Source organism: Anser cygnoides, chromosome 1, assembly GCF_040182565.1.
Source record: "Anser cygnoides isolate HZ-2024a breed goose chromosome 1, Taihu_goose_T2T_genome, whole genome shotgun sequence".
In the NCBI taxonomy this organism is placed as follows: Eukaryota; Metazoa; Chordata; class Aves; order Anseriformes; family Anatidae; genus Anser; species Anser cygnoides.
The window spans coordinates 113,951,838-113,971,415 of NC_089873.1; the positions used below are offsets into that span (position 1 = coordinate 113,951,838).

Genomic DNA, 19,578 nt, shown 5'->3' on the forward strand with positions numbered 1-19,578 from the left:
ACTGAGTCCTTGTACAAGAGTGGATATTGCTGCTAAGACCAACCTCAATTCAAGAGCAGGAAAAACACAAGTAGTCTGCAAGGCTGCTCTGGGGGGACCTGATGGGAAGTAGGGACAGTCACTAAAAAATTCCCTCTGAAGTCTGCATTATTCCACAGAAATTGCTTTTAGCAAAAAAAAAAAAAAAAAAAAAACAAGGAAATCTTTTTCTAAAATTTTATCTGAAAGATGTGAATGATTCTCAGAGACATGGGTCATCCACAACACTGTACAATGCATATAATGATTATTCTACACTGGACAAAAATACAAAGGAAATATTTCTGCTACTTCTTCCTGGAAGACAATGGTCGCACTTGAAAATAATTGCCTAAACCATACTTGGCTGTTAAAGTCTCTAGCTTGCGTTTCATCCAAATTGGTTTTAATTACACTGACTACTGCAAGCATTCATGCTGGCAACACCAACATTTACATTTTTCACTAGGTGAAGCTGATGAGCCCACAATACTCCTATCAGCTGTGTCCCCTCTTCGTTGACCTTACAGTGGCTCTAAGGAGGTGGTCGAGCACTTTTGCAGCACTAGGTCCATCACAAACCCATCAGCTTCACTGTGAGTTCACAATTGATCAGCCTAACCTAGGCCAGCACCTGTGGCTCTGCAGATGGGAAGGCAGCTAGCCTGGTTCATAGCAGGTATTGCTTGGGTTGTCCCCATGCAAAGTTCAGTCCTTTCTCCCATTTTGCTAGGAAGACTTCACCTCGGGAATCTGCGCGCTCGGCTGCTCCACGGCCAGCTGGTTTTCAAAGACACAGCAGAGCTTGTAATTTTCTATGAGCTTGGCTTGAAAATACTCCTGGTCCTTCTTGTGCCAAATGTCTGTTGCGATGTACATGTTGTAGGGGTCGCGGGAGTCCTCCAGCCTCCTGGCGCGGATGTTGGTCACCATGACTCCCACTGTGAAGAAGCCGAAGAGGCCGACCATCATCAGCACATAGATGATTTCAAGGCTGCCGCTGGCACTGCCAACCTGAGATGGGGCAGAGCTATTGGTCTGCTCCAGTTGATCTTGAAGCAGCTTAGAGAGGAGGGAGCTCAGGGCTGTGTTGTTAGACAGCACCAACATCTTTTTTTCTTCTGTCCTTTGCGCTTCTTTCCTTCTTAGTTGTAGCTTTTCTAGAAAAGAAGACAACCAGGGACATGCCATCAGCCAAGACATAGTTTCCTCTGTGTCCTTTACTGGCTCCCCCCCCAAGGAAGCTGTCTGAGGGCACACACAGAGGCAGGATGGCTGGGGGGGGCTGCAAGGTCCCGTTCACCTCCTCCTGCCAAGCAAGGCCAGCGAGGACGAGTCCATCCCTTGCAAATATTTGTCTTAGAAACCCTCCACAGTGTGATGCCCTCAGTCTCCACAGACACTGCTGCAGTGCTTCTCCACTCCAGCAGCTGGCCGCTCACCCAGGCCCCCAGCCCAGGCCTACCCACTTGCCCTTACAGCCCATGACTTCTTCCCTGAGGCCTACAGGCGTGAGGAGTGTCTCACTCCCACACTGCAGCAACTGCTTCTGGCTTTGAAGATTGTTATCGTGGCTTCCTTCGGCCCTCTCTCCTCTACCTGCAGCTTAAGGATTGAATCTGGAAACAAAACCTCTCTCCCTGATCTGCAGTGGAAATAACTGAGTACCCTCAGCGAGGACATCATGTCCACCCCCACCGAGGAGCCTTCCCTTCCTACTGCAGCCCTCATAAGCGCATACACCATGCAAAGACCGAGCAAACAAACACCTGACAGAAATATATCCCAACCTTATTTCATGCAACTCCCCATTTGGCCAAGGAAAGGGGTGCACAGGGAGTATGTAGCAACTGCTTGCCCAGCAGTGGCTGTTGCTGACTGGAAAGGAAAAGCATCTCCCTTGCATCCTCCCTCTCACGGGCAGACAGGCCTCCCCCAGGTAGTTCATGGCTTTCTCCTCCAAACCAAATTGCTGTGCAACCTCTGTGTCATTGGCAGGTTAGGAGGACTTCCACCGGCATTGCTGCAGATCAGGAATTTGTCAGGAGATGGCTACACCAAGAGGCACCTGGACACTCAAAGCCTCCTAGCCATGGCACTCTGTGGGTCCTTTTCCCCTTTCGATGCCAGCTGTGAATCTTTTAACAAGAGCAGCCCTATCAGCACTGCAGTCCCAAAGCCTCAGCAGCCAGGTAGCATGACTGACAATCTCACTACAATGCTTAATTTAAATATCCCTAGAAAATTAAGACAACAGTTTCTTTCTGCTTTCGCCCTTAGCATGTCTGAATAAGGTACTGTTGTTCAAGGTGACTTCTGTGACAGCAATCTTGTAATAACGTAAGATGGCTGTCAGTGCTTTCTACAGTTTTAAATCTGTGACAGCAGGTCAGCATGCTAGCAAAAGCTTCTCCAGCATGCCTACCCTTTCTGTTTCTTTTTTTTTTTTTTTTTTTTTAAAGAAGTACTATATTATATTCATTTATAATACATAAAGAACGAAATGAACCCTTGGGCAGAAAGCCACCAAAAGACCCAGGCAGCAATTACACCCAGCATTAATGATGCAAAGATGTTGTGCAGGACCTCTGAGCAAGAGGGAGTTTTGCTGCGCACACAGCCTCCAGCTGCCGGTAATGACACTGCAGTGGATATGATGTGTCTGGAGGCTTCTCTGAATTGTCTGCACCTCGCAATAGCATAAATTGAAGGAGAAGCGGAGTTAGAGGAAGCGAGAAAGGGACACTGGTCCTGTGACCTCCTGTCATTCACATGGAGAGTAGTAATTTACTGTGTTCTGTGTTGCTGTGACCAAATGAAGTATGCCATCAATTCAGACATGAATATGACCAAACAATTGTATAAATTAACTGCTAATGCAATTGCCTACGCTGATTTTAGCTCCAGATTTGTCTGAAACATTTTACTAGACCTCCGAGCTGTGTGGTCATGGATTTGCAGCTGGGTCTCATTGAAAATCAGATGCCCAGCTCAGGATGATATGTATGTTCTGTGGTGAAAGCTCTGCTCTCCTCAGCATGCAATCCTGGGGGATACGAGTGGCATCAGCCCACACCAGCTGAAGTCAGGCTCCTTCCCTTGGCGAGCGGGTGACCGCAGGGAGCCCAAGTGAGGCTTCTGCGGACTCAGATTCACACCACTCCAAGCAGTTCCTGCCATGAGGTGCCTCGCCAGCAGGAAAAATGAGCACACAGGGGAATATGCCTTGGTATTTCAGTTTTAAATAGAGCTGAGCCTGGGGGTGGCAAAGGGAGACAAAATCCCCCATACAGAACAATATTCTGATCCAACTCATTTCTTCAGTTGCATGAGTCAAAGCTACAGGAAATAACATCTTGGCAGCTTGAGCTCAATAGTTAAATCTATTCACATTTCACAGCTGCTTTCAGATCCTTTAAAAGGGAAGGGAAGAGAAAAAGAAGCTTAAACCTTTATCTAAGATTACTCCTCCTATCTGTGTAGAACGTGTCAACACTGTAAAATGGAAAACTGCTAACAACTCGTTGCAATAACTTTGCCTGTGCAGGACCGGCCCCATCTCCATAACCACAGCGGACAGTGATAACAGGAGAGGTGAAGCGGGGGAAGAGGCACACTCTGGTTCCCAAGGAGGAAGGCTCCTCCTGAAATTTCAGCAGGCCTGAAGGCCTCACCCGTCACTGCACGAGCCTTGTTCAACTCCACTGAAATCCATTCTGGGACTGGTTTAGAGCTGTGCTACACAGGACTGAGAAGAGCTGCTTGTCACTGGTCTATCCCATAACAGATGGTCACATCTCACTGACCCCCAAAATCTGTGTTCTACACTCTCCCCAGGTGTATATTGATGAGCTACAAATCACCATCACTGTCCCAGTCCCCTTGTGTGGCTCCTTTGAGTTTCTCTGAATAAAATTGTAAAAACTGTGCCTACCCCAAGATCTGTCAGAGCTGGTTTGCACACCTGTAATCCACCTGGGTTGGTGGTCCCCATCCAACATCACTCTATGGGAGGTTTCAGTGTGTGGCAGGGGGTCACCTCTCCTACCTGCCTGGGGGGACAAGTACCGAGCAGTGGCAGTTCACTATCTGGTGTTAAAAACTGCCCGGAGCAAACATGTTAACAGTTCAGAAACTTTTTCACTGGGCAGCGATTCAGAGGGAATTCCCTAAGGTTTATAACAGCCTGAGCCACATCCTGCTCCCAGGTGCATTGCTGCTTTTCCATTGATTATGCTGAATACAGGTCATATATATACCTCCAAAGCAAAAGTGGAGGGCTCAGTGCAAGTTTCTGTCCAAATCCCAAGTTTCTCAGCAGTGCAGATGGTGGGAGATGGAGAGATACCTCCTCCCAGTCACATCTCCATGGAGAGGGTGGGTTTGGGACATCAGGCAAGATGCCAAAGGCAGGTTTCTGGATTTGAAGAGTGACCAAAAGCAGGGGTCTAGGAAACAGGTCTACACCATAAATGTCTCTGGCTAGATGGGGATGGCCTGCAGTTTCTACAATCAGTGGAAGAAGGAAAAGTATCTGAAGGTAGCTTAATTGCCCCTTCCAAAGCGTTTTAAAATATTGCTTATAAATGAACAGGTTCTCAGCAGGTGTACAACCATGCATTCAATCCAATTTCAGTGGAAATCGGAGGATCCTAGGACAGTGTTTGCTTTCTTTGTCTGCTGGCTGGTATGACTTGGCATGCCTTTAGCCTGGCTGTTGTTCTATGCAAAGGTTTCCCCAGGGATTTACTTGCACAGAGGTGGGCTGTTACTTGCAGCCGTGAGGCTTCATCAGTGGGGAAAAAAAAGGACATCCCTAATCCATCGCCACCTTCCCTCATACGCCCCAAAAGGCCCCAAGTGTAGAGAAGATCAAGTTCCACTCTGCTCATGCCCAAGCACACCAGAGTCTGTTCAAGCTGATCATCTCCTCAGCACCTCCCACCTTTCCTACAGGAGTACCTGCTGCTTGCCCAAATACCTTTGGCTTGGGCAAGAGCTGTGGGGCACAGGACAGAGAAGGGAACGGAGACCTCTCAGAGGTCTTGCACCAAGGCCCTTTGGCTTAAAAGGCTGCTTGTGGTGGAGGGATGAGATGGCTGAGCCCCAGGAAGAGCCAGCTACCCCCAGAGCCACGAAGCAGGACATGCTGTACAACCAGAGGATGGAGGTGTGTGGGTAAGTGTGGGAAGGCCCCACTCACGTCACATCTCCCTGCCAGCCCAGGGGCTGTCCCCGGGCACAACCGAGGCCACATCTCTCCAGTATGACGATGCTACGACAGACTGACTCCCACGTCTTGATCTCTTGAACATCCAAGTGCTCACAGCCGAGCAGCTGGAGCTGTGGCAGTCGCGTCCCCGCTGCTGAGGAGGTGGCGTAGTGACGGGGGTGCCACTGCAGAGCTGCAGGCTGACGCTGGAGTTCAAGCAGAGCAATTAGCAGCTGCCGAGCATCTGGCACTTATTATCGCTTCTGTCTACGTTGTAAACATCAGAACTGACTTGCACCTGGGGGGCTCCCAACAAAGGCAGAAGGGAGCGGGTCTGCGTGCTGAAAGGCAGGCTGCAGCCTGCTGCCCCAGCATGTGGATGGGGGGCTCCCAGCCCAGCTGGAGCCCGGGGATACCAGCTGCAGCCCCCTCCGCTTCGCCCGGGGCTGGCTCCCAGCAGCTGAGCTTCGGTGGGCCCCAGTGGACCGCTAGGGCTTAAAAAGTAAAGAGGTGGTTTTCTGTCATGTCGTGTACCTCGGTGACGTGACCCAGCCCAGTGGGAATTTTGTCCTCCAACACTATGTGGGCAAGCGGATTTGCTTTGGCTAGCGGTACTGCTCTTCCCTGCCAAGGTTAAAATGTGATATTTCTTACGCAGACAGAGGTGGATGTTATATGGCAGATGCTCTTCTCCCATTACTGGTTCCTCAGCTCTCATAAATCAAAAGACCTCTATTTTAATTTGTACCAAGCAAATGTCTCCAGCAATCTCTCTCCCCTTGCTGTCAAGAACATCACTAACCAAGGGACTCCAGAGGCACATCTACCTTTAAAATATACTGCAGAAGCAGCTTGTCAGGAGCTGATAATGCACAGAAAAGCCTGTGCTACACCAGCAGCAAAAGTTAGCACAGCACGTTGCCCACCTCCCAGCACTGTAAAGCAATTATAAAGCTTCTCCAACATTATAAAGCAATGGATCTACTGACCTCCCCGGCTCATTTCCCTGCCTGTTCATTACAGGGATGGGTAGGTCAGACAACTAACTTTCTGGAGGCCAGAGCATTGCGCAAGAGAGAGACCCATTTCCCCCCTCCAGCTCCTGGAAATCAGTGCAAGAGCGCAGCATCCGGGACACTGTGAGTGTTGTTCCACTGAGATGGTACAACAGAGCAGGCAGGGTTGTGAGGATGGATTTGCAGGTATCCACAAGATGCCCACACCTTCCGCAACCCCCAGCTTTCTCTAACACCTCTGTAGCCTCTCCGGACCAGTCCTCAGGCCACCCATCTCTACCTGCCTGAGCACCATTTCTAAATGCACTTTAATGCACTTCTAAACGCACTTCAAAAAGTGCCACTTCAGAAAGCATCACTCTAAAATGCAACTCTCACGTGGTGGGTGCAATCATTTCTTTTCTAAAGCACCGCGTAGAAGCCCAGACCCCTTACACGGACTGCATACATACCCCACTATTCTGAGGTGGAAAACCCAGCATCCACCCCAAACAACAAGCAGTGAGGTTTATCCTCCCAGATGCGGCTGCCCTGGGCTCACACCCAGCCCAGCAGAGCAGGCAAACACTGGCACGGCTGTAACAGCAAACAAAAACCGGCAGGCAAAACCCCTGCTGCCTCTTCTTCTCCATCAGCTCAGCCCTGCGGCGTGCCTCTTGGAGCCTCTCTGCTTTCCACCACCCCGTGCTCTCGTCCCCAGCCCGGTACAGACCTGGCAGCTCAGCTCAGCTGGGTGCAGGGCTCCAGCCCTGGTGGGGAAGGAGAAGGGGGAAGGTGTGAGCCCTGGGAAGCCCCTGGGCTGGTGCCTCCAGGGTGTCTCCGGGCAGAGGCTGGCTCCTGGCTCCTGCAGGGACAGCAGCCCAGCCGTCACTGTCCCCGTCGTCCCCGGGATCAGTGCAAAAGGTAAGAGGCGAACAGGAAAACACCCGGGCTCACCAGGCTGGGGGAGGGCAGGAGCCCGTGGCGTGGGTGCTGGGAGCCGGCCTCCTGCTGCAGGGTGCGGGCACCAGCCTGGCCAAGGGTGCTGGGCTGGGAGGTGCTGGGGGGCACCTGCGGGGGGGACCCAGCCCTGGTGGGTGCTGCTGAGGGGCGCAGGGGAGGCAGCACAAGGGGAGGCATTTCCAGGGCTGCACCTTCAGCCCAGCACAAACAGCTTGCTCCAAGAGGCATCGTCTGACCCCCACCCATCACCCAAAAAGAGCTGCTTTCCATTCGGGAAGTGCCAAAGGGAGGTTCGTTAATGCACACTTGGAAGCTACAAAGTGAATTTGTTAGCTTTGTAAGGTAGCTGAATTTAAACACATGCGGAGGGTGCTGGTGGTGTGGGATAGCACAGACCCAGCTTCTCCAGGGCTGTACATCTGCTTTCAGGAGCTCCATTCATTGTTCTTAGAGGGGTGAGGGATGTAGCCTGTGCTTTCACTGCCTGGGGTATTGCTGTGTCCCACTGAAGGAGCAGGCTGTTAAAGGGAGATGCTGTGAGGGTGGGCAGTGGCTAATTAGGGAAGCAGTGTGCTGCTCGATAAACAAATTGGTCAAATCCTCTGGCCATGCAGAAGGATTGAAAATAGGGTTAGGGCACTGTGTCTGCGGCTGGTGAGGACAGGGTCCTGCCTGTGCCCCCCTCGGCTCCTGGTTGGTGTGAGGGCACGGAAAGCTGCACCCCAAACTGGAGAAGGTCCAGAAGGAGATGGGGCAGGAAGAGGAGAGCGCGCATCATCAGTGACAGCAGCAAGCAAGCAGTCGGGCCCTGCTTCCTCTTCATGGGGGAAATTTGGGAGAAAATTAGATCACTTCACTTCCTCTTCCCGTGGCGGAACGACCAGGAATGTGTTGGGAAAGAGAATGTCTCAGCATGGGCTGGCAGCCGTGACCTTGCTTTCGGAGAGGAAGCTGCTGGGATGCAGGGGAGGCATTTTGAGCCAAGGCTGAGCAACAGCAGCCCGATTCCTTGTTATTTCCCTTGCTGGCACGAAGGACGAGAGGCCGTCGAGAGCGACTGGTCTGTGCTGGGGCAGCATCTGCCAAACTCAAGCTAAAACACGTGAACGCGCTCTCACTGGGAAAGGGACCTCATGGGTGTGTGGGGCTGAGCGAGCCAACACAAGGGCTGCTCTCGAGAGATCTCAGGGTCTGTGTGGGATCTCACTTCCTCCATCAAACCATGGCTCTGCTACAATGGAGAGGAGGACTCTGTCTTTGTTTCACAAGACCAACTCCATTAGTTCATTATTTTTTAAAGTCACATCCACATAACTTCTATTTGACTTTGGTTGGACCTGACAGGGAGATTACTTTTTTTAATGTAACAAAGGCAATATACAAAGGCTAGGCTCAAAGCCACAACACCACTCCGGGCAAGAAGTTCCTTTGCCCTCCTGGATCTATCAATAGCCATAGGTTTCATTTTCTTCACCGTAATGATGACATGTGGAGTGACTGGATCTGTCAGAAAGTGAGCACAGGTCAGCTCCGGAAGGTGATAAGGGACATTTCACAAGCGCAGGAGGTTGCAGATCTCCTGAATCCATCTTTCTGGTGGTGGTAGGGAAATTTTATAAATTGGTCTCAGTGTTGTTTTGAGGAAAGAAATGCTGAAGAAGGTATGGGAAGTAGAGAAAATAATTTATTCTTTCAACGACTCTTTGCTCTTTCTTAGAAAGGTTGCTGCTGTGGCTCTTTCACATTAAGAGAGAAAGTCTAACTTATTGCTGTCCCGGTGATCATTATCTTTGGCAGTTTCCCATATGTACCTTGTTAATCCCTCAAAACCAGGGGAAATCACTGGGAAGCTGTGCAAACTAATGTTCAGAGTGTTTCTGGCCTGCTTGTCAAGGCCCTGAGCAGAAATGAAAGGGCAAAGAAAAGTAACTCGGAAGGTGCCTTTGATCTCCTCTGGTCCTGCAATGACCCGAGCTGGGCTCAGCTCACCTCTGCTTCCTCATGGCTGGCCGAGAGGAGGGGAGAACAACCGGGGCTCCAGCTTCATCCCCTGTCCCTGGAGGACCTTCCCACCAAATGTCTCCATTGGGTCTTGGCTGACCCCAATGGGTCTTGGCTGGCCCCTTTGGGAAAAACTTTGGTTCAGCCCAAATGTTATGGAAGTGACTCTGAATGGGGGTGATACATCCATCTTGCAAAGGATGGGTTTCCAGGAAAACCACAGCATGAGCTTTCTGTAAATGAAGCTAGATTGTAAAGTCAACAAATAAAGTACCAGAATTGCACGTAACATTTAGCGAACCTGGCCAAGAGAGCGACACTAATTCAATCGCTGCTATCCCAGCACTAACTCAAGTGCGTCCAACTCCCAAAAGCCAGGCCGTGGACCACCTGCTGCCCCACGTGTGCACGACCTCTGCTATCACACGGCAGCAACGCAGAGCTGCACTTGGCTGCAGAAGCAGGAGCAGTGCCGCAGGTCAGATCCGCAGTCAGTGCCAAGCAGTGCAGCTGCAGCAAAGCGTGGCTTTACACCAGCTGCAGAAGTAGGCTTGCAATTTGCAGCCTGCCAACGAAACGCAATTTAGACCATAAAACCCCACAATGTTATATTAAAAATGTGCTGACACCTGCAGCATTTGGAAAAGACACTGGATGGAGAAACTTCCAACCCCCACAACAAGGTTAAATTCAATTCCCTTGCACTGAAGAGTAATTCCTGGATGCCAGTAGAGGCACAGAGGCTGGAGCGTTACATTTTTATGGTGGTGATTCAGATGAGTCATCCCCAATCAGCAAGCAATCATTGCTTTAATGACCAGACAGGGAAAATTCGGTTTAGTGGTGACCAATGCTGCAGTTTGCTCTTCTGACCATGTACCAAGTGCTACAAGTCAGCTACAAATTCACATACGCTCCAGATTATGTCTCCCAAGAGCAGGCTGTGGCCATCAGCTCCAGCAGGACCTGTGTGGCAGTTCCTACCCCTTTCCAATGACAGCATTTTGGGCAATCTGCACCTTGTCCCTGCTCGGTGCTGGGCAAACAGCTGGTAGCATCTCAACAGCCACTGGCAGCGCTGGCATCCAGCAGCAGGGCACGTTGCTTACCAAATATTTAATTCCTTTTCTTTTTAAACAAACTGTGAATAATTTGTCCTCAAATAGGTTGAGTCTGGTAAATAAAAACCAGTGGATTTTTTTTTTCTTTACCCACCAGGCTCCCCTACAAATGCTCGGTCCTGTGAAAAGATGTTTTAAAAATGTTGCTTGCATGGGTGGAAATGCCATTTACATAGGGGTTCTCTGTTTCCCTCTACATCCTTTTCCCTCTGCATCTTTGAGACAGAAAACAACAACCCCACGTAGTTCCTCCATAGAAATTGCTCACTTCTGCCTCCCTCAGAATATTTGCTCATTAAAATACTGGATTGGGTCTGAGAGCCTCTCAAGGGTTTCCCAGGCAATCTTGGCACATTGTCCCATACAAAGTTGCAGTTAAAAAAAAAAAAAGAAAATTTAAAAAGTTGCTGCCTCACTTCCTCACTTGTGCCGGCCTTCTCAAGGTGCTCAGGTGCCCCAGCAGGGGCTCGCATCCCCCCCAGGACCAACCAGCATCACGTTGGTGCCCTGCTACTGCCAACCTGCAGCCGCCCTGCAGAAAGCGAGCACGCCTGTTTGACCCCATGTGCACGGGACAAGGTCATAAGGGTGTGGGAGGCCCCAGATGAGTCTCTCCTTGCCCAGAAAGAGGGGGAAAAAAAAGCCATTTTCCTCATTTTGTGCATTGAATCAGAGAAGCCTTAGAGCTGTGCAGGCACACCCCGGGCAGCCTGTGGGGCGCTGCCCTGGAAAGTGGGTGATATGGTTAGCAGCCTCATGAGGATGCAATCAAACCCTTATCTCTCATTTCCGATATAACCCCTGTAACCTCAGCATCACTGCCAGCAAGCTAAAGGCGAGTGATCAAAACCCCATTTTGAGAAGCATGATCCCTTCCAGCCTGTATTTGACATGCCCAGCACCCAGTCTGCTGGCCCACTCTGGTATGCTCCTCGAATCTCCTCGGGAAGCCAGCAGGCAAGGCTGGGCACCTCGGGGTCCTGTGCTCACCCAGGTGACTGCTTTGTTTGGGATCACAGCCCCGAAAGCCTTTCTCTCCTCAACCACTGTCAAGGAAGGGCAGGGGGAGAGCAGGGAGGTCCCAGGTGCAGCCAGGAGGAGCCATGTGTGCAAGAGGCTCTCCACATCTTCTTCCTCAGGTTGTCTACCCGGGATGAGGTGCTTGTTTGCTGTGAAGGTATAAAGAAAGTGAAGCTACAGACATCTTTCAAAATAAAGGATTAATTCGAGCAAAGTACAGCTAAATAGCACTTCAGGCGTTTTGAGGGAGGATTTAAAGATGCTGTCTGAAGTTCTCAGTTAAACCAGGTAGAAGTACAAAAGCTATATACTCATAAAAAATAAACCATTATGAGCAAAGTGTCTATAAAACAGTGCAGTGGAAAAGCACTGCAGACCTCCATACTTTGATGCCGGTGTCATGTTAACACTAATTAGTGAGTGGAAAACACTGTAAACTTTCTCCTCCTTTGTAGCGCACAGAAGTCGAAATTCATGTCAGATTTCATTAAGAAATAAAAAAGGCACATCTCTGAAGAGTGTGCACACATCCAGTGCAGGCTTCAGGACGTACCAAGTAGAAATGAGAGCAGATGACTGGACAGGGGTCATTGTTGCTTATCCCACCTCATGACAGGGTTGGGAAAAATCCTGGCAAACCACAGTCCTGGCTCAATCAGGTAGCAAAACTCAAAGGTTACATTCTGGACCCCCCAGTATTCAAAAGTCCAGTCATTAATGGTAGGATCTCCAAGCAAAGCTGCTCTTGCACACCCAAACGCCTGTGGGCAGAGGAGGGTTTGTATCGGCAATGATCCACGAGGAAGGATTTTTGGAAGGGTTTTTGGAAGCCACAACAGAATCCCTGCATTGTTGGAGGCTTATTCATCCTCCTGTTGTTTGAAGTATTGAAAACCTGACAGGTTTGCATTGTTCTCCTTTAGCAGTACGTTGCTTAAGCAACGACACTATTGAACCTTTGGCTTTTCCTCCTCTGAATCCAGCCACCTCAGGGAGCATTTTATGCCCACGCTTTTATCAACAGGTCTCCCCGTACACCAAGAAGCAGAGATGTTTTATGCTCAGGAACGAGTTTTGCTGGCAGCACTGCCAGAAGAAAGCAAGATCAAAGATTCTCTAATGGTACAGAAAGAAATAGCTGTTCAAACGCCCCTTCCAATCTCACAAGAATTTGCACTAAATTGCTAGGTTTAGGTCGTGAGAGGAGGCTCCTCCATGTGCTAGGAAAGGCATTCTCAAAAATGCACTCATTCAGAAAAGGAGCCAGGTCGTGGGGGAAGGGAAACCTTGCATCCTGAGAAGCAAAAAAGCAAAATACCTTTCCAGTCATTTAGATAAAATAATCGAAGCTATGTCCTCACACATGCCACCCACAGCTTCCTGCGCTTGCATGTAAGGTCCAGCCTTGCCTGCATTATCAAGGAAGGCTTTCAAAGGCAGTGCTATTCCTGACTCTTTTGTTCTTCTTTTCTTCTTTTAAAGAAGATGTGTGTTTTACAGCAGGTATAGATAAGCTTTTCCGCAGAAGCTGGCACACATATCTCCCTGCTATGGTGTTTTTTTTAATCCCTTGAGCAAACACCAGATGCGGGCAGTGTGAACACACTGCTGCCCTTCAGGAGCCCTGAGATGCTTTGTGTTTCTGGTTCACTGACCCACAGCTGGCCACACTTTCTCCAGCTATGCCCTGGCAGCCTAACCGAGGTCCTCACCAGAAGCAGAAAAGCAGAAGAGCCTCATGAGGGCGGTTGGTGGTTTGCAAGAGAAGTGTCCCCCAGTGCAAGCAGAGACGTGGGGCTCCCCCCATGCTGTGAGGTGAGAGGGAAGGGGGAGCTCGACGTGGGCACGGTGAGCAAGCAAACTGCCTGCTGCTGAGCACCTCTGCGGTTCAAGGAGGAAAGCTTTCGATATTTGCAACCTAAACCAGACAAAGCAAGCATGAACAACACCACCCAGTTTTTCTTTGCTTGAAAGGATCCCACCAAGCCCTGAATATCAGGTAGGTGTTTGGGCTATGCAACAGCTTGTTTGTAGCTTTATAATCCAAAGAGTAAATCATTCTTTGGTTAGTACATGAGCATACGTGGGATATCTTTCTTCTGTGATCACAACCAAGTAGAAGGAAATAAAAGTCCTGGGACTTAGGAACAGAAAGTACAGAAAAAGGCAGCATGAGAGTGGTGTTGCTCCACCTGGAGCGCTTTCCGCCAGGTTCCTCTTCACTTTGCCACACATTTCACAGGAGAAAAAGCAAAAGGGTGTGGGCTGACTCAGAAGACATGAACATCTGACAGGGCACACAGCATCTGAAATGCCTTGAAGCAAAGGCACAGGCTGTGAATCATTTCTTCCAGGAAACATTGACCAGCTCCTACATAAAAACAGCCATAACTGGTCATTTCTTTTAACCCGGTATTTTGCCTTACAGTGGTCAGAGCAGGCATTTAGGGAAAATTGGTAAGAAACTGGTGTCAAGCTATGCATCCTTTGGTACAGCCCCTCAGCTGCAGCAGGCGCTCCTTGCACTGAATCACACGCTGTTAGATGATTCCCTGCACCTTGCTGAAATTAGAGACAATAGCAACCTGCACAAACTAAGAACACATTAAGAAAAATCTGCACATTTCCCTAACCACAATGTCTTTGGGAAAACAAACACAGAGGCAGCATCGACTAGGCATACCTCCGTTGGGACATTTCAGCTTTGTGCTGAGCCCACTGATGCAGTAAATGCAGTGCCTCTGGACCACAAGGGCATTGCAAACGATGAGATGGAGACCACAAATTTTTCTAGGATTGCAACACTACTGCAGCATGTCTTGGGCCACTTCCATCCCCTACAGCATCTTACACAGTGCCTGTCCCTGCCATACCCAGCAGTGTTAACACAGCTGCTGACATTTTGTTCTCCGGTCTGGAGGAAAAGCACAGCATCGCAGGATTATCTAGGTTGGAAAAGACCTGCAAGATCACCAGAAGTTCCACCATCCTACCAGACCATGTCACGAAGTGCCACATCCACACATCTCTTAAATACCTCCATGGATGGGGACGCCAGCACTTCCCAGGGCAGCCCACTCCAATGCTTGACCACCCTCTTTGGGAAGAGATTCTTTCCGATATCCAACCTAAACTTCCCCTGGCACAGTTGGAGACCCTTTGCTTATGTCTTATCACTTGTCACCTGAGAAAAAAGAGACCAACAGCCACCTTGCTGCAGCCTCCTTTCAGGTAGTTGTAAAGCAGGCTGCAGTACTGATGGATGAGAAATCCCATCTTTACCAAAATTACCAACTAATTCTCCTCCATTTCAAACAAAATCATCTCTTGGATATTACCTACCTGGAGTGAGTGTCCCCAGCTGCCTGCAGGTGCAGGAATGCAGGTTGGTGACGCGTGGGGGTTAGGAGCTGGCTGTGCTGGCGTGGGATGGAAGAAGCCTACCTGCAAGCATAACTAAACTTGCCATGGGCCCAAGTTATGCAAATTTACTTGATCAGCACTTAACTCCTTACCTCAGAGCAGGGCCTGCAATACACGGCGAGGAGGAGAACAGCGAAATGAAGCCCAATGCGAACTCTACTGCTCTGTTCTTCAAGGCAACTCCTCTTCTTTTCCTATATCAGCACCGTGAGTTTTAATTGCAACTTCCTCATTGCAGGGGCCTCATCTTTTAATTACCTAGAAAACCTCTCACAGAGTTTGGGCACGATATACTTGGAGGCAATGATGATAATTAATCTATCTTGAGGTTACCATCCCTCTTCAGTGCGTTTAATGAGTGACAGAGACGGAGCTTCCAAGAAGTGCCAGAGGCTGCAGCTCCACCTAATGACATTGCTGAAAGCGAACCTCGAACACGTGCGGAAAGAGATGAGTTGTGGTAGATATGCTGTCAGCGCTGCGCTCCAACTTTTATTGCTGGCGGTCTGGAGACGTGAGCCCAAGGCTGCAGAAAAAGGCAGAAATGAAGAACACGTAAACTAACGGTTCGCGTGGCTAGTGGTCAAAGGCAGCGTTGGGAGAGCGATACTGAAACACAGCCCAAGAGTTTTGCGCCAGTCCCCTGAAATAAATGGCTTGATGATTCTCAATATTTATACCATCAGCCTTAAAACCCAGCTCCTTAGCACGTTGGCCTGGTTTTTGTTTGTTGTTGGCTTCTTGTGCATGCATGGTTGGGGTTTTTTTGGTTAGTTTTTGTTTCGTGCAGACAAAAGAAAGAGGGAGGAAGAAATGCACCAGCAGTGCTGGTTCAGCAGAAGGCACAGGAAAAGGACGTGGGTCCCGCAGTGGTTTGTGCATGGGACGGGCTGACAGTCGTGATTGCAAAAGGTACACCCACATAAGCTGGTGGCTTCCTAAGGGCCATGAAATATTTTTACTCCACACCACTGGCTCCTGGACTGGCAAGAGAGCAAAAAATCTTCTTCTGCTGCCATCCCCGAAGAGGGTCCTTGTTAGACTGCAGAGGTCCTGCTTCCCCCACCCACACAACTTCCACCCCTAAGAAGTTTCAGTGCACCCAAACACACATGCAGAGAGCAGAAATTTTGCGCCTCCAGAAGGGTGGCTGGCTTGTTGCTGGAGCTGCTGAATGAAGGACACTGCCTGCCTCCTGCCTGCCCCTGCTCCTCTCCTGCCCTGGGGATTTGTGTCTGCATTTATACACTCACGCTTTAATTGTGCATATGTGGACATTTTCTCCCCACACTGCATATTTGCGTTACTTCAGGCATTTCTTTCTTTCCCTCCTAAGCAAACAAGCCTGCTTAGTTTTTTGAATTCCCTCCCACTCGTAACAATAGGCTAGACACGGAGTGAAACTGTCCCTCCTTAAATCAGGCCGTCACACATTCCTCTTGCTTTAAATAAGGGACTATTGCTAAGCTCATAATTTCCATTCTTTCTCAGCCAGCAGCGGGGCTGAAGCCCTCTCTGTTTCCGACCCGGGGCTGACAGAAGTGACCTCAGCTGCCCACACTTTTAGTGGCACCTGGGACAAGCCGTGCTCAGCCACAGCCTGGGGAGAGCAGCACCTCAACGAACAGTGAGGTGACCTTAACCAAAACGGTTGTAAAAGGGATGGAGTTCATTAAATCCTCCTTCTTATTATGAATAGTAAATGTCCTCAGAGAAGGTATTGCCATTAAATGAAAAGCTGATAGCTAAAAATAAAGTTTCTCAGATCAGGACCAAAATGCTTTGGAAGACACGAAATTACTTCCTTTACTGAAATCCCAAACTGCCATGAAACATAAGGGTTTTGAAAAAGCCACCGTGGCAGAAGCAGCGTGGCAGTGGAGCCCCGGGTGGGAGCTGTTGGCTTCCCATCGAGCCATGGCAAGCAGCAGCCCACAGAGCCTTGAGTGGGTACGTCCCAGCCCTGTGAAGCCTGATTCTAAACCCCAGTCATGAAGATGCTCAAATGTGAGATGTCAAATGCTCCATCCTGCTAAGGTGTGCCACATGCCAAACAGCAGGACCGTTTTATTTAGAAATGTAGCTAAAACAAACATTTTCCCTAAGCCGTGGCTTTATTCGACCGCGCCATTCATAATGCAGTGACTAACAGATTTACTAATTTTAAGCCTACTTTGTTCGTTCCGCACCAGGAAATGGAAAATGTGAATTCCTGTTGTTCAGCTCCTGCACCAGATATAGTACATTATTCCCTTCGTTTGGAAAGTTTTGTTTCCAAACACTATCCATTACTCAAACTGTATTAATGCAACAAATGTACCATCCAAATAGTTTCCAGTAGGTCTCACCAAGAGGATATTGTGTTTTCTGGTGTTATGACCAGCAACACTCATGTCAAAAAGCTCCAGCTAGTGCCACCTTTTACTCTAAATGTTTAAGAAAATAAATAAATAAGTGGGGTTCTTGTTTGTACAGAATTATAACCACCAATGATTCACTACCTGCAAGTGTCGTATGCACATCCTGGTCAGTGAGGACCTCAGGAAACTATCCAAAAGCTTTAGCTTCTTAGTCCTGGGTACTTTTGGCCGGCACCAGAAGCAGCAGGGCTCACCAAGCAGTGCTGGGAGGAGAAAACAAATGTTTGCTGGGCATTGCCCTCTCACCTGGCTGTGCTTAGCTGCTTACTCATGCTGTGGCAGCGGGAATAACGAGGGGCTTGCCATGACCCCAGCTGGGAGGTGGATGAATACTTGAATCCTTGTCATAGATGTTACAGATGCTGTTTGGTTGCAACTCTTCTCCACTTAGCTCTGCTCTAGCAAGGTGGGTCTTTAATGTCTTTAGTGTTTCTCATCCTTCACAATAAATAAATAAATAAATAAATAAAAACACACCAACAAACAAACAGAAAAGTGTGACTTAAAGTAAAGCTTTCTGGACAAAGCAAGAGCATAAAAGCAATACTTTCATTTACTCTATCACACCTGATTTCATCTTAATGCTACATCACCAGTTCAAGACTCACTCAGGCTTCTATAGAAGAGGGACATTTTCCTATGGTTCGTTTTCTTTTGATTTCATCTGCATAGTTATATCAATAGGTGCTTGTGATCTGAATGCTGCTGTCACACTACAGAATGAGCCAGGACATCAAAATTGCTCAAAGCCAACAACAAGCCAACCTCAAATTGAGCCTGCCCCTTCTAATAAAAATAACAGGGCAAGCACATACCCAGGAAGTGAAAAAATAACCAAGATACCTCTGCTTTTCTTTTTAATGAAAGCTGCAGCACCCAAACACTCAAGAGGGACTGGGGTCCCCTTGGGCCAGGTGCCCCATGGACGTGATGCACCCCAGCCTCTGCACCCCGTCACCGCTGCTGTGCAGGGTGCCTCCTCTCCACCGGAGACCTTCTCAGTGGACAGGAGCTGCCCCAAACTGACCCCCTGCTCCCTTCCAGCACGTGGAGCTGTGCCTGAACCCCCCAGCCCTGGGGAGCCCCACATCTCCCTGTGGGTCCTGGACCCTGAGCTCCTGGTGCCAAGCGCTCTGCGCCCAGGCAGCAGCAGAGCAGCCCTGCCACAGCTCAGGGCATGCTGGTGAGAGGCGCATACAGACCTCAAGGGGAAGAACGGGTACCTATGACTCTTCATATATTTGTTCAGAGGCAGTTTGGGTTATTTTTGCACTTTTTTTTTCATAAGCTTTTTCTGTTTTAAACTATGATCCATGTCAAACTGCCTTGCAAATATTTACACGTGTAGGAAACAACACCACCACAAATGACAGCTGAAAAAAACCTCACAACCTACCAAACAGGAAACTGCGTGTCAGGGAGTGACAACACAAGTCACCATTTTGTCACTGCAGCAGTACAAAATTCATCTTTTAGATTGCTTCTAAAATCACTTTTCTGCATATGTTGTTTTACAAACTGAATCACAGGATACTGAGGAGGAACAAACAGGTCTTAGGTCATCTGTTTAGGGGCAACGATAGAAAGGTTAAGACCAAATCCAGGCACTGATGAGCCACAGATGCTCTCTTTGCACTAATGCTCCGTGTTTGAAAAGGCTCCTGATGGTGAGAGAACCGCATCCCGTAACATCTCCCACCACCCTGGGCTGCTGCAGCTCTGCCCGGGCACTTCCACGCGACTCAGCCTCCTGTGTAAAGGTTTCTTTTCTGCTGCATGGCCATCATCAAATTTACAGATTATAAAAATGCATTCAAAGGGCCGATGTTTATGCGGATTTCATTTGTGACTGGCTGCATTCAGCCCAGGCCCAGCGAGAGGCACCTTGCTGCTGGTAGGCATGACTCCCACTGACACAAAGGTCACAGGCAAGGCAAAAGCAACTGCCAGGCAAGGGGAAACAGCATGGCCAAAGTTTCTGGTCAGACACGATCCTCTTGCTCTGTTTATATAAGAGGAAAACCAGGCAGGACACTAGGTGCTGAAGTACCTCCAAACAAGAAGGGTCTTTTACATCAAAGTTGCATGATCCAGTTGGCTGCAAAATATAAAAATTGTGGTTTTTTTTATAAATATATTTTTTTCCAAAAGCAGAGCTGGGTGCCTTTGCCAGATGCCACAAGGTGTGCCTCCCTCTGCCAGCACCTCGCACAACCCCAGCAGCCAGCCCCTGGAGGAGCTCACGGCCTGCCCCCCAGCCCCGCTCCTTGCAGAGCACCACCACGTGCTCTGGAAAGTGTCTGGGTTTGCCGGACCAGCCCTCCAGTTTTGAGTGCCGGTCAGATGTGTTAAACCAAAACTTTCCTACGTTTCTTCCGCAGGGTGGGTTTGAGTTTACCTACCTG

At 49.2% G+C, this 19,578-nt stretch overlaps 1 protein-coding gene across 1 annotated transcript; it reads right to left on the bottom strand.

The window, feature by feature from the left end:
• Window positions 1–261: 261 nt before the first annotated feature.
• On the bottom strand, window positions 262–17,670 carry KCNE1 (potassium voltage-gated channel subfamily E regulatory subunit 1). Its single transcript, XM_066978514.1, has 2 exons — window positions 14,846–17,670; window positions 262–1,178 (listed from the first exon to the last, which is right to left on the bottom strand). Exon 2 carries the CDS (start codon window positions 1,126–1,128, stop codon window positions 748–750), a length of 381 nt encoding a protein of 126 aa, XP_066834615.1. The 5' UTR covers window positions 1,129–1,178; window positions 14,846–17,670; the 3' UTR covers window positions 262–747.
• Window positions 17,671–19,578: the final 1,908 nt, after the last annotated feature.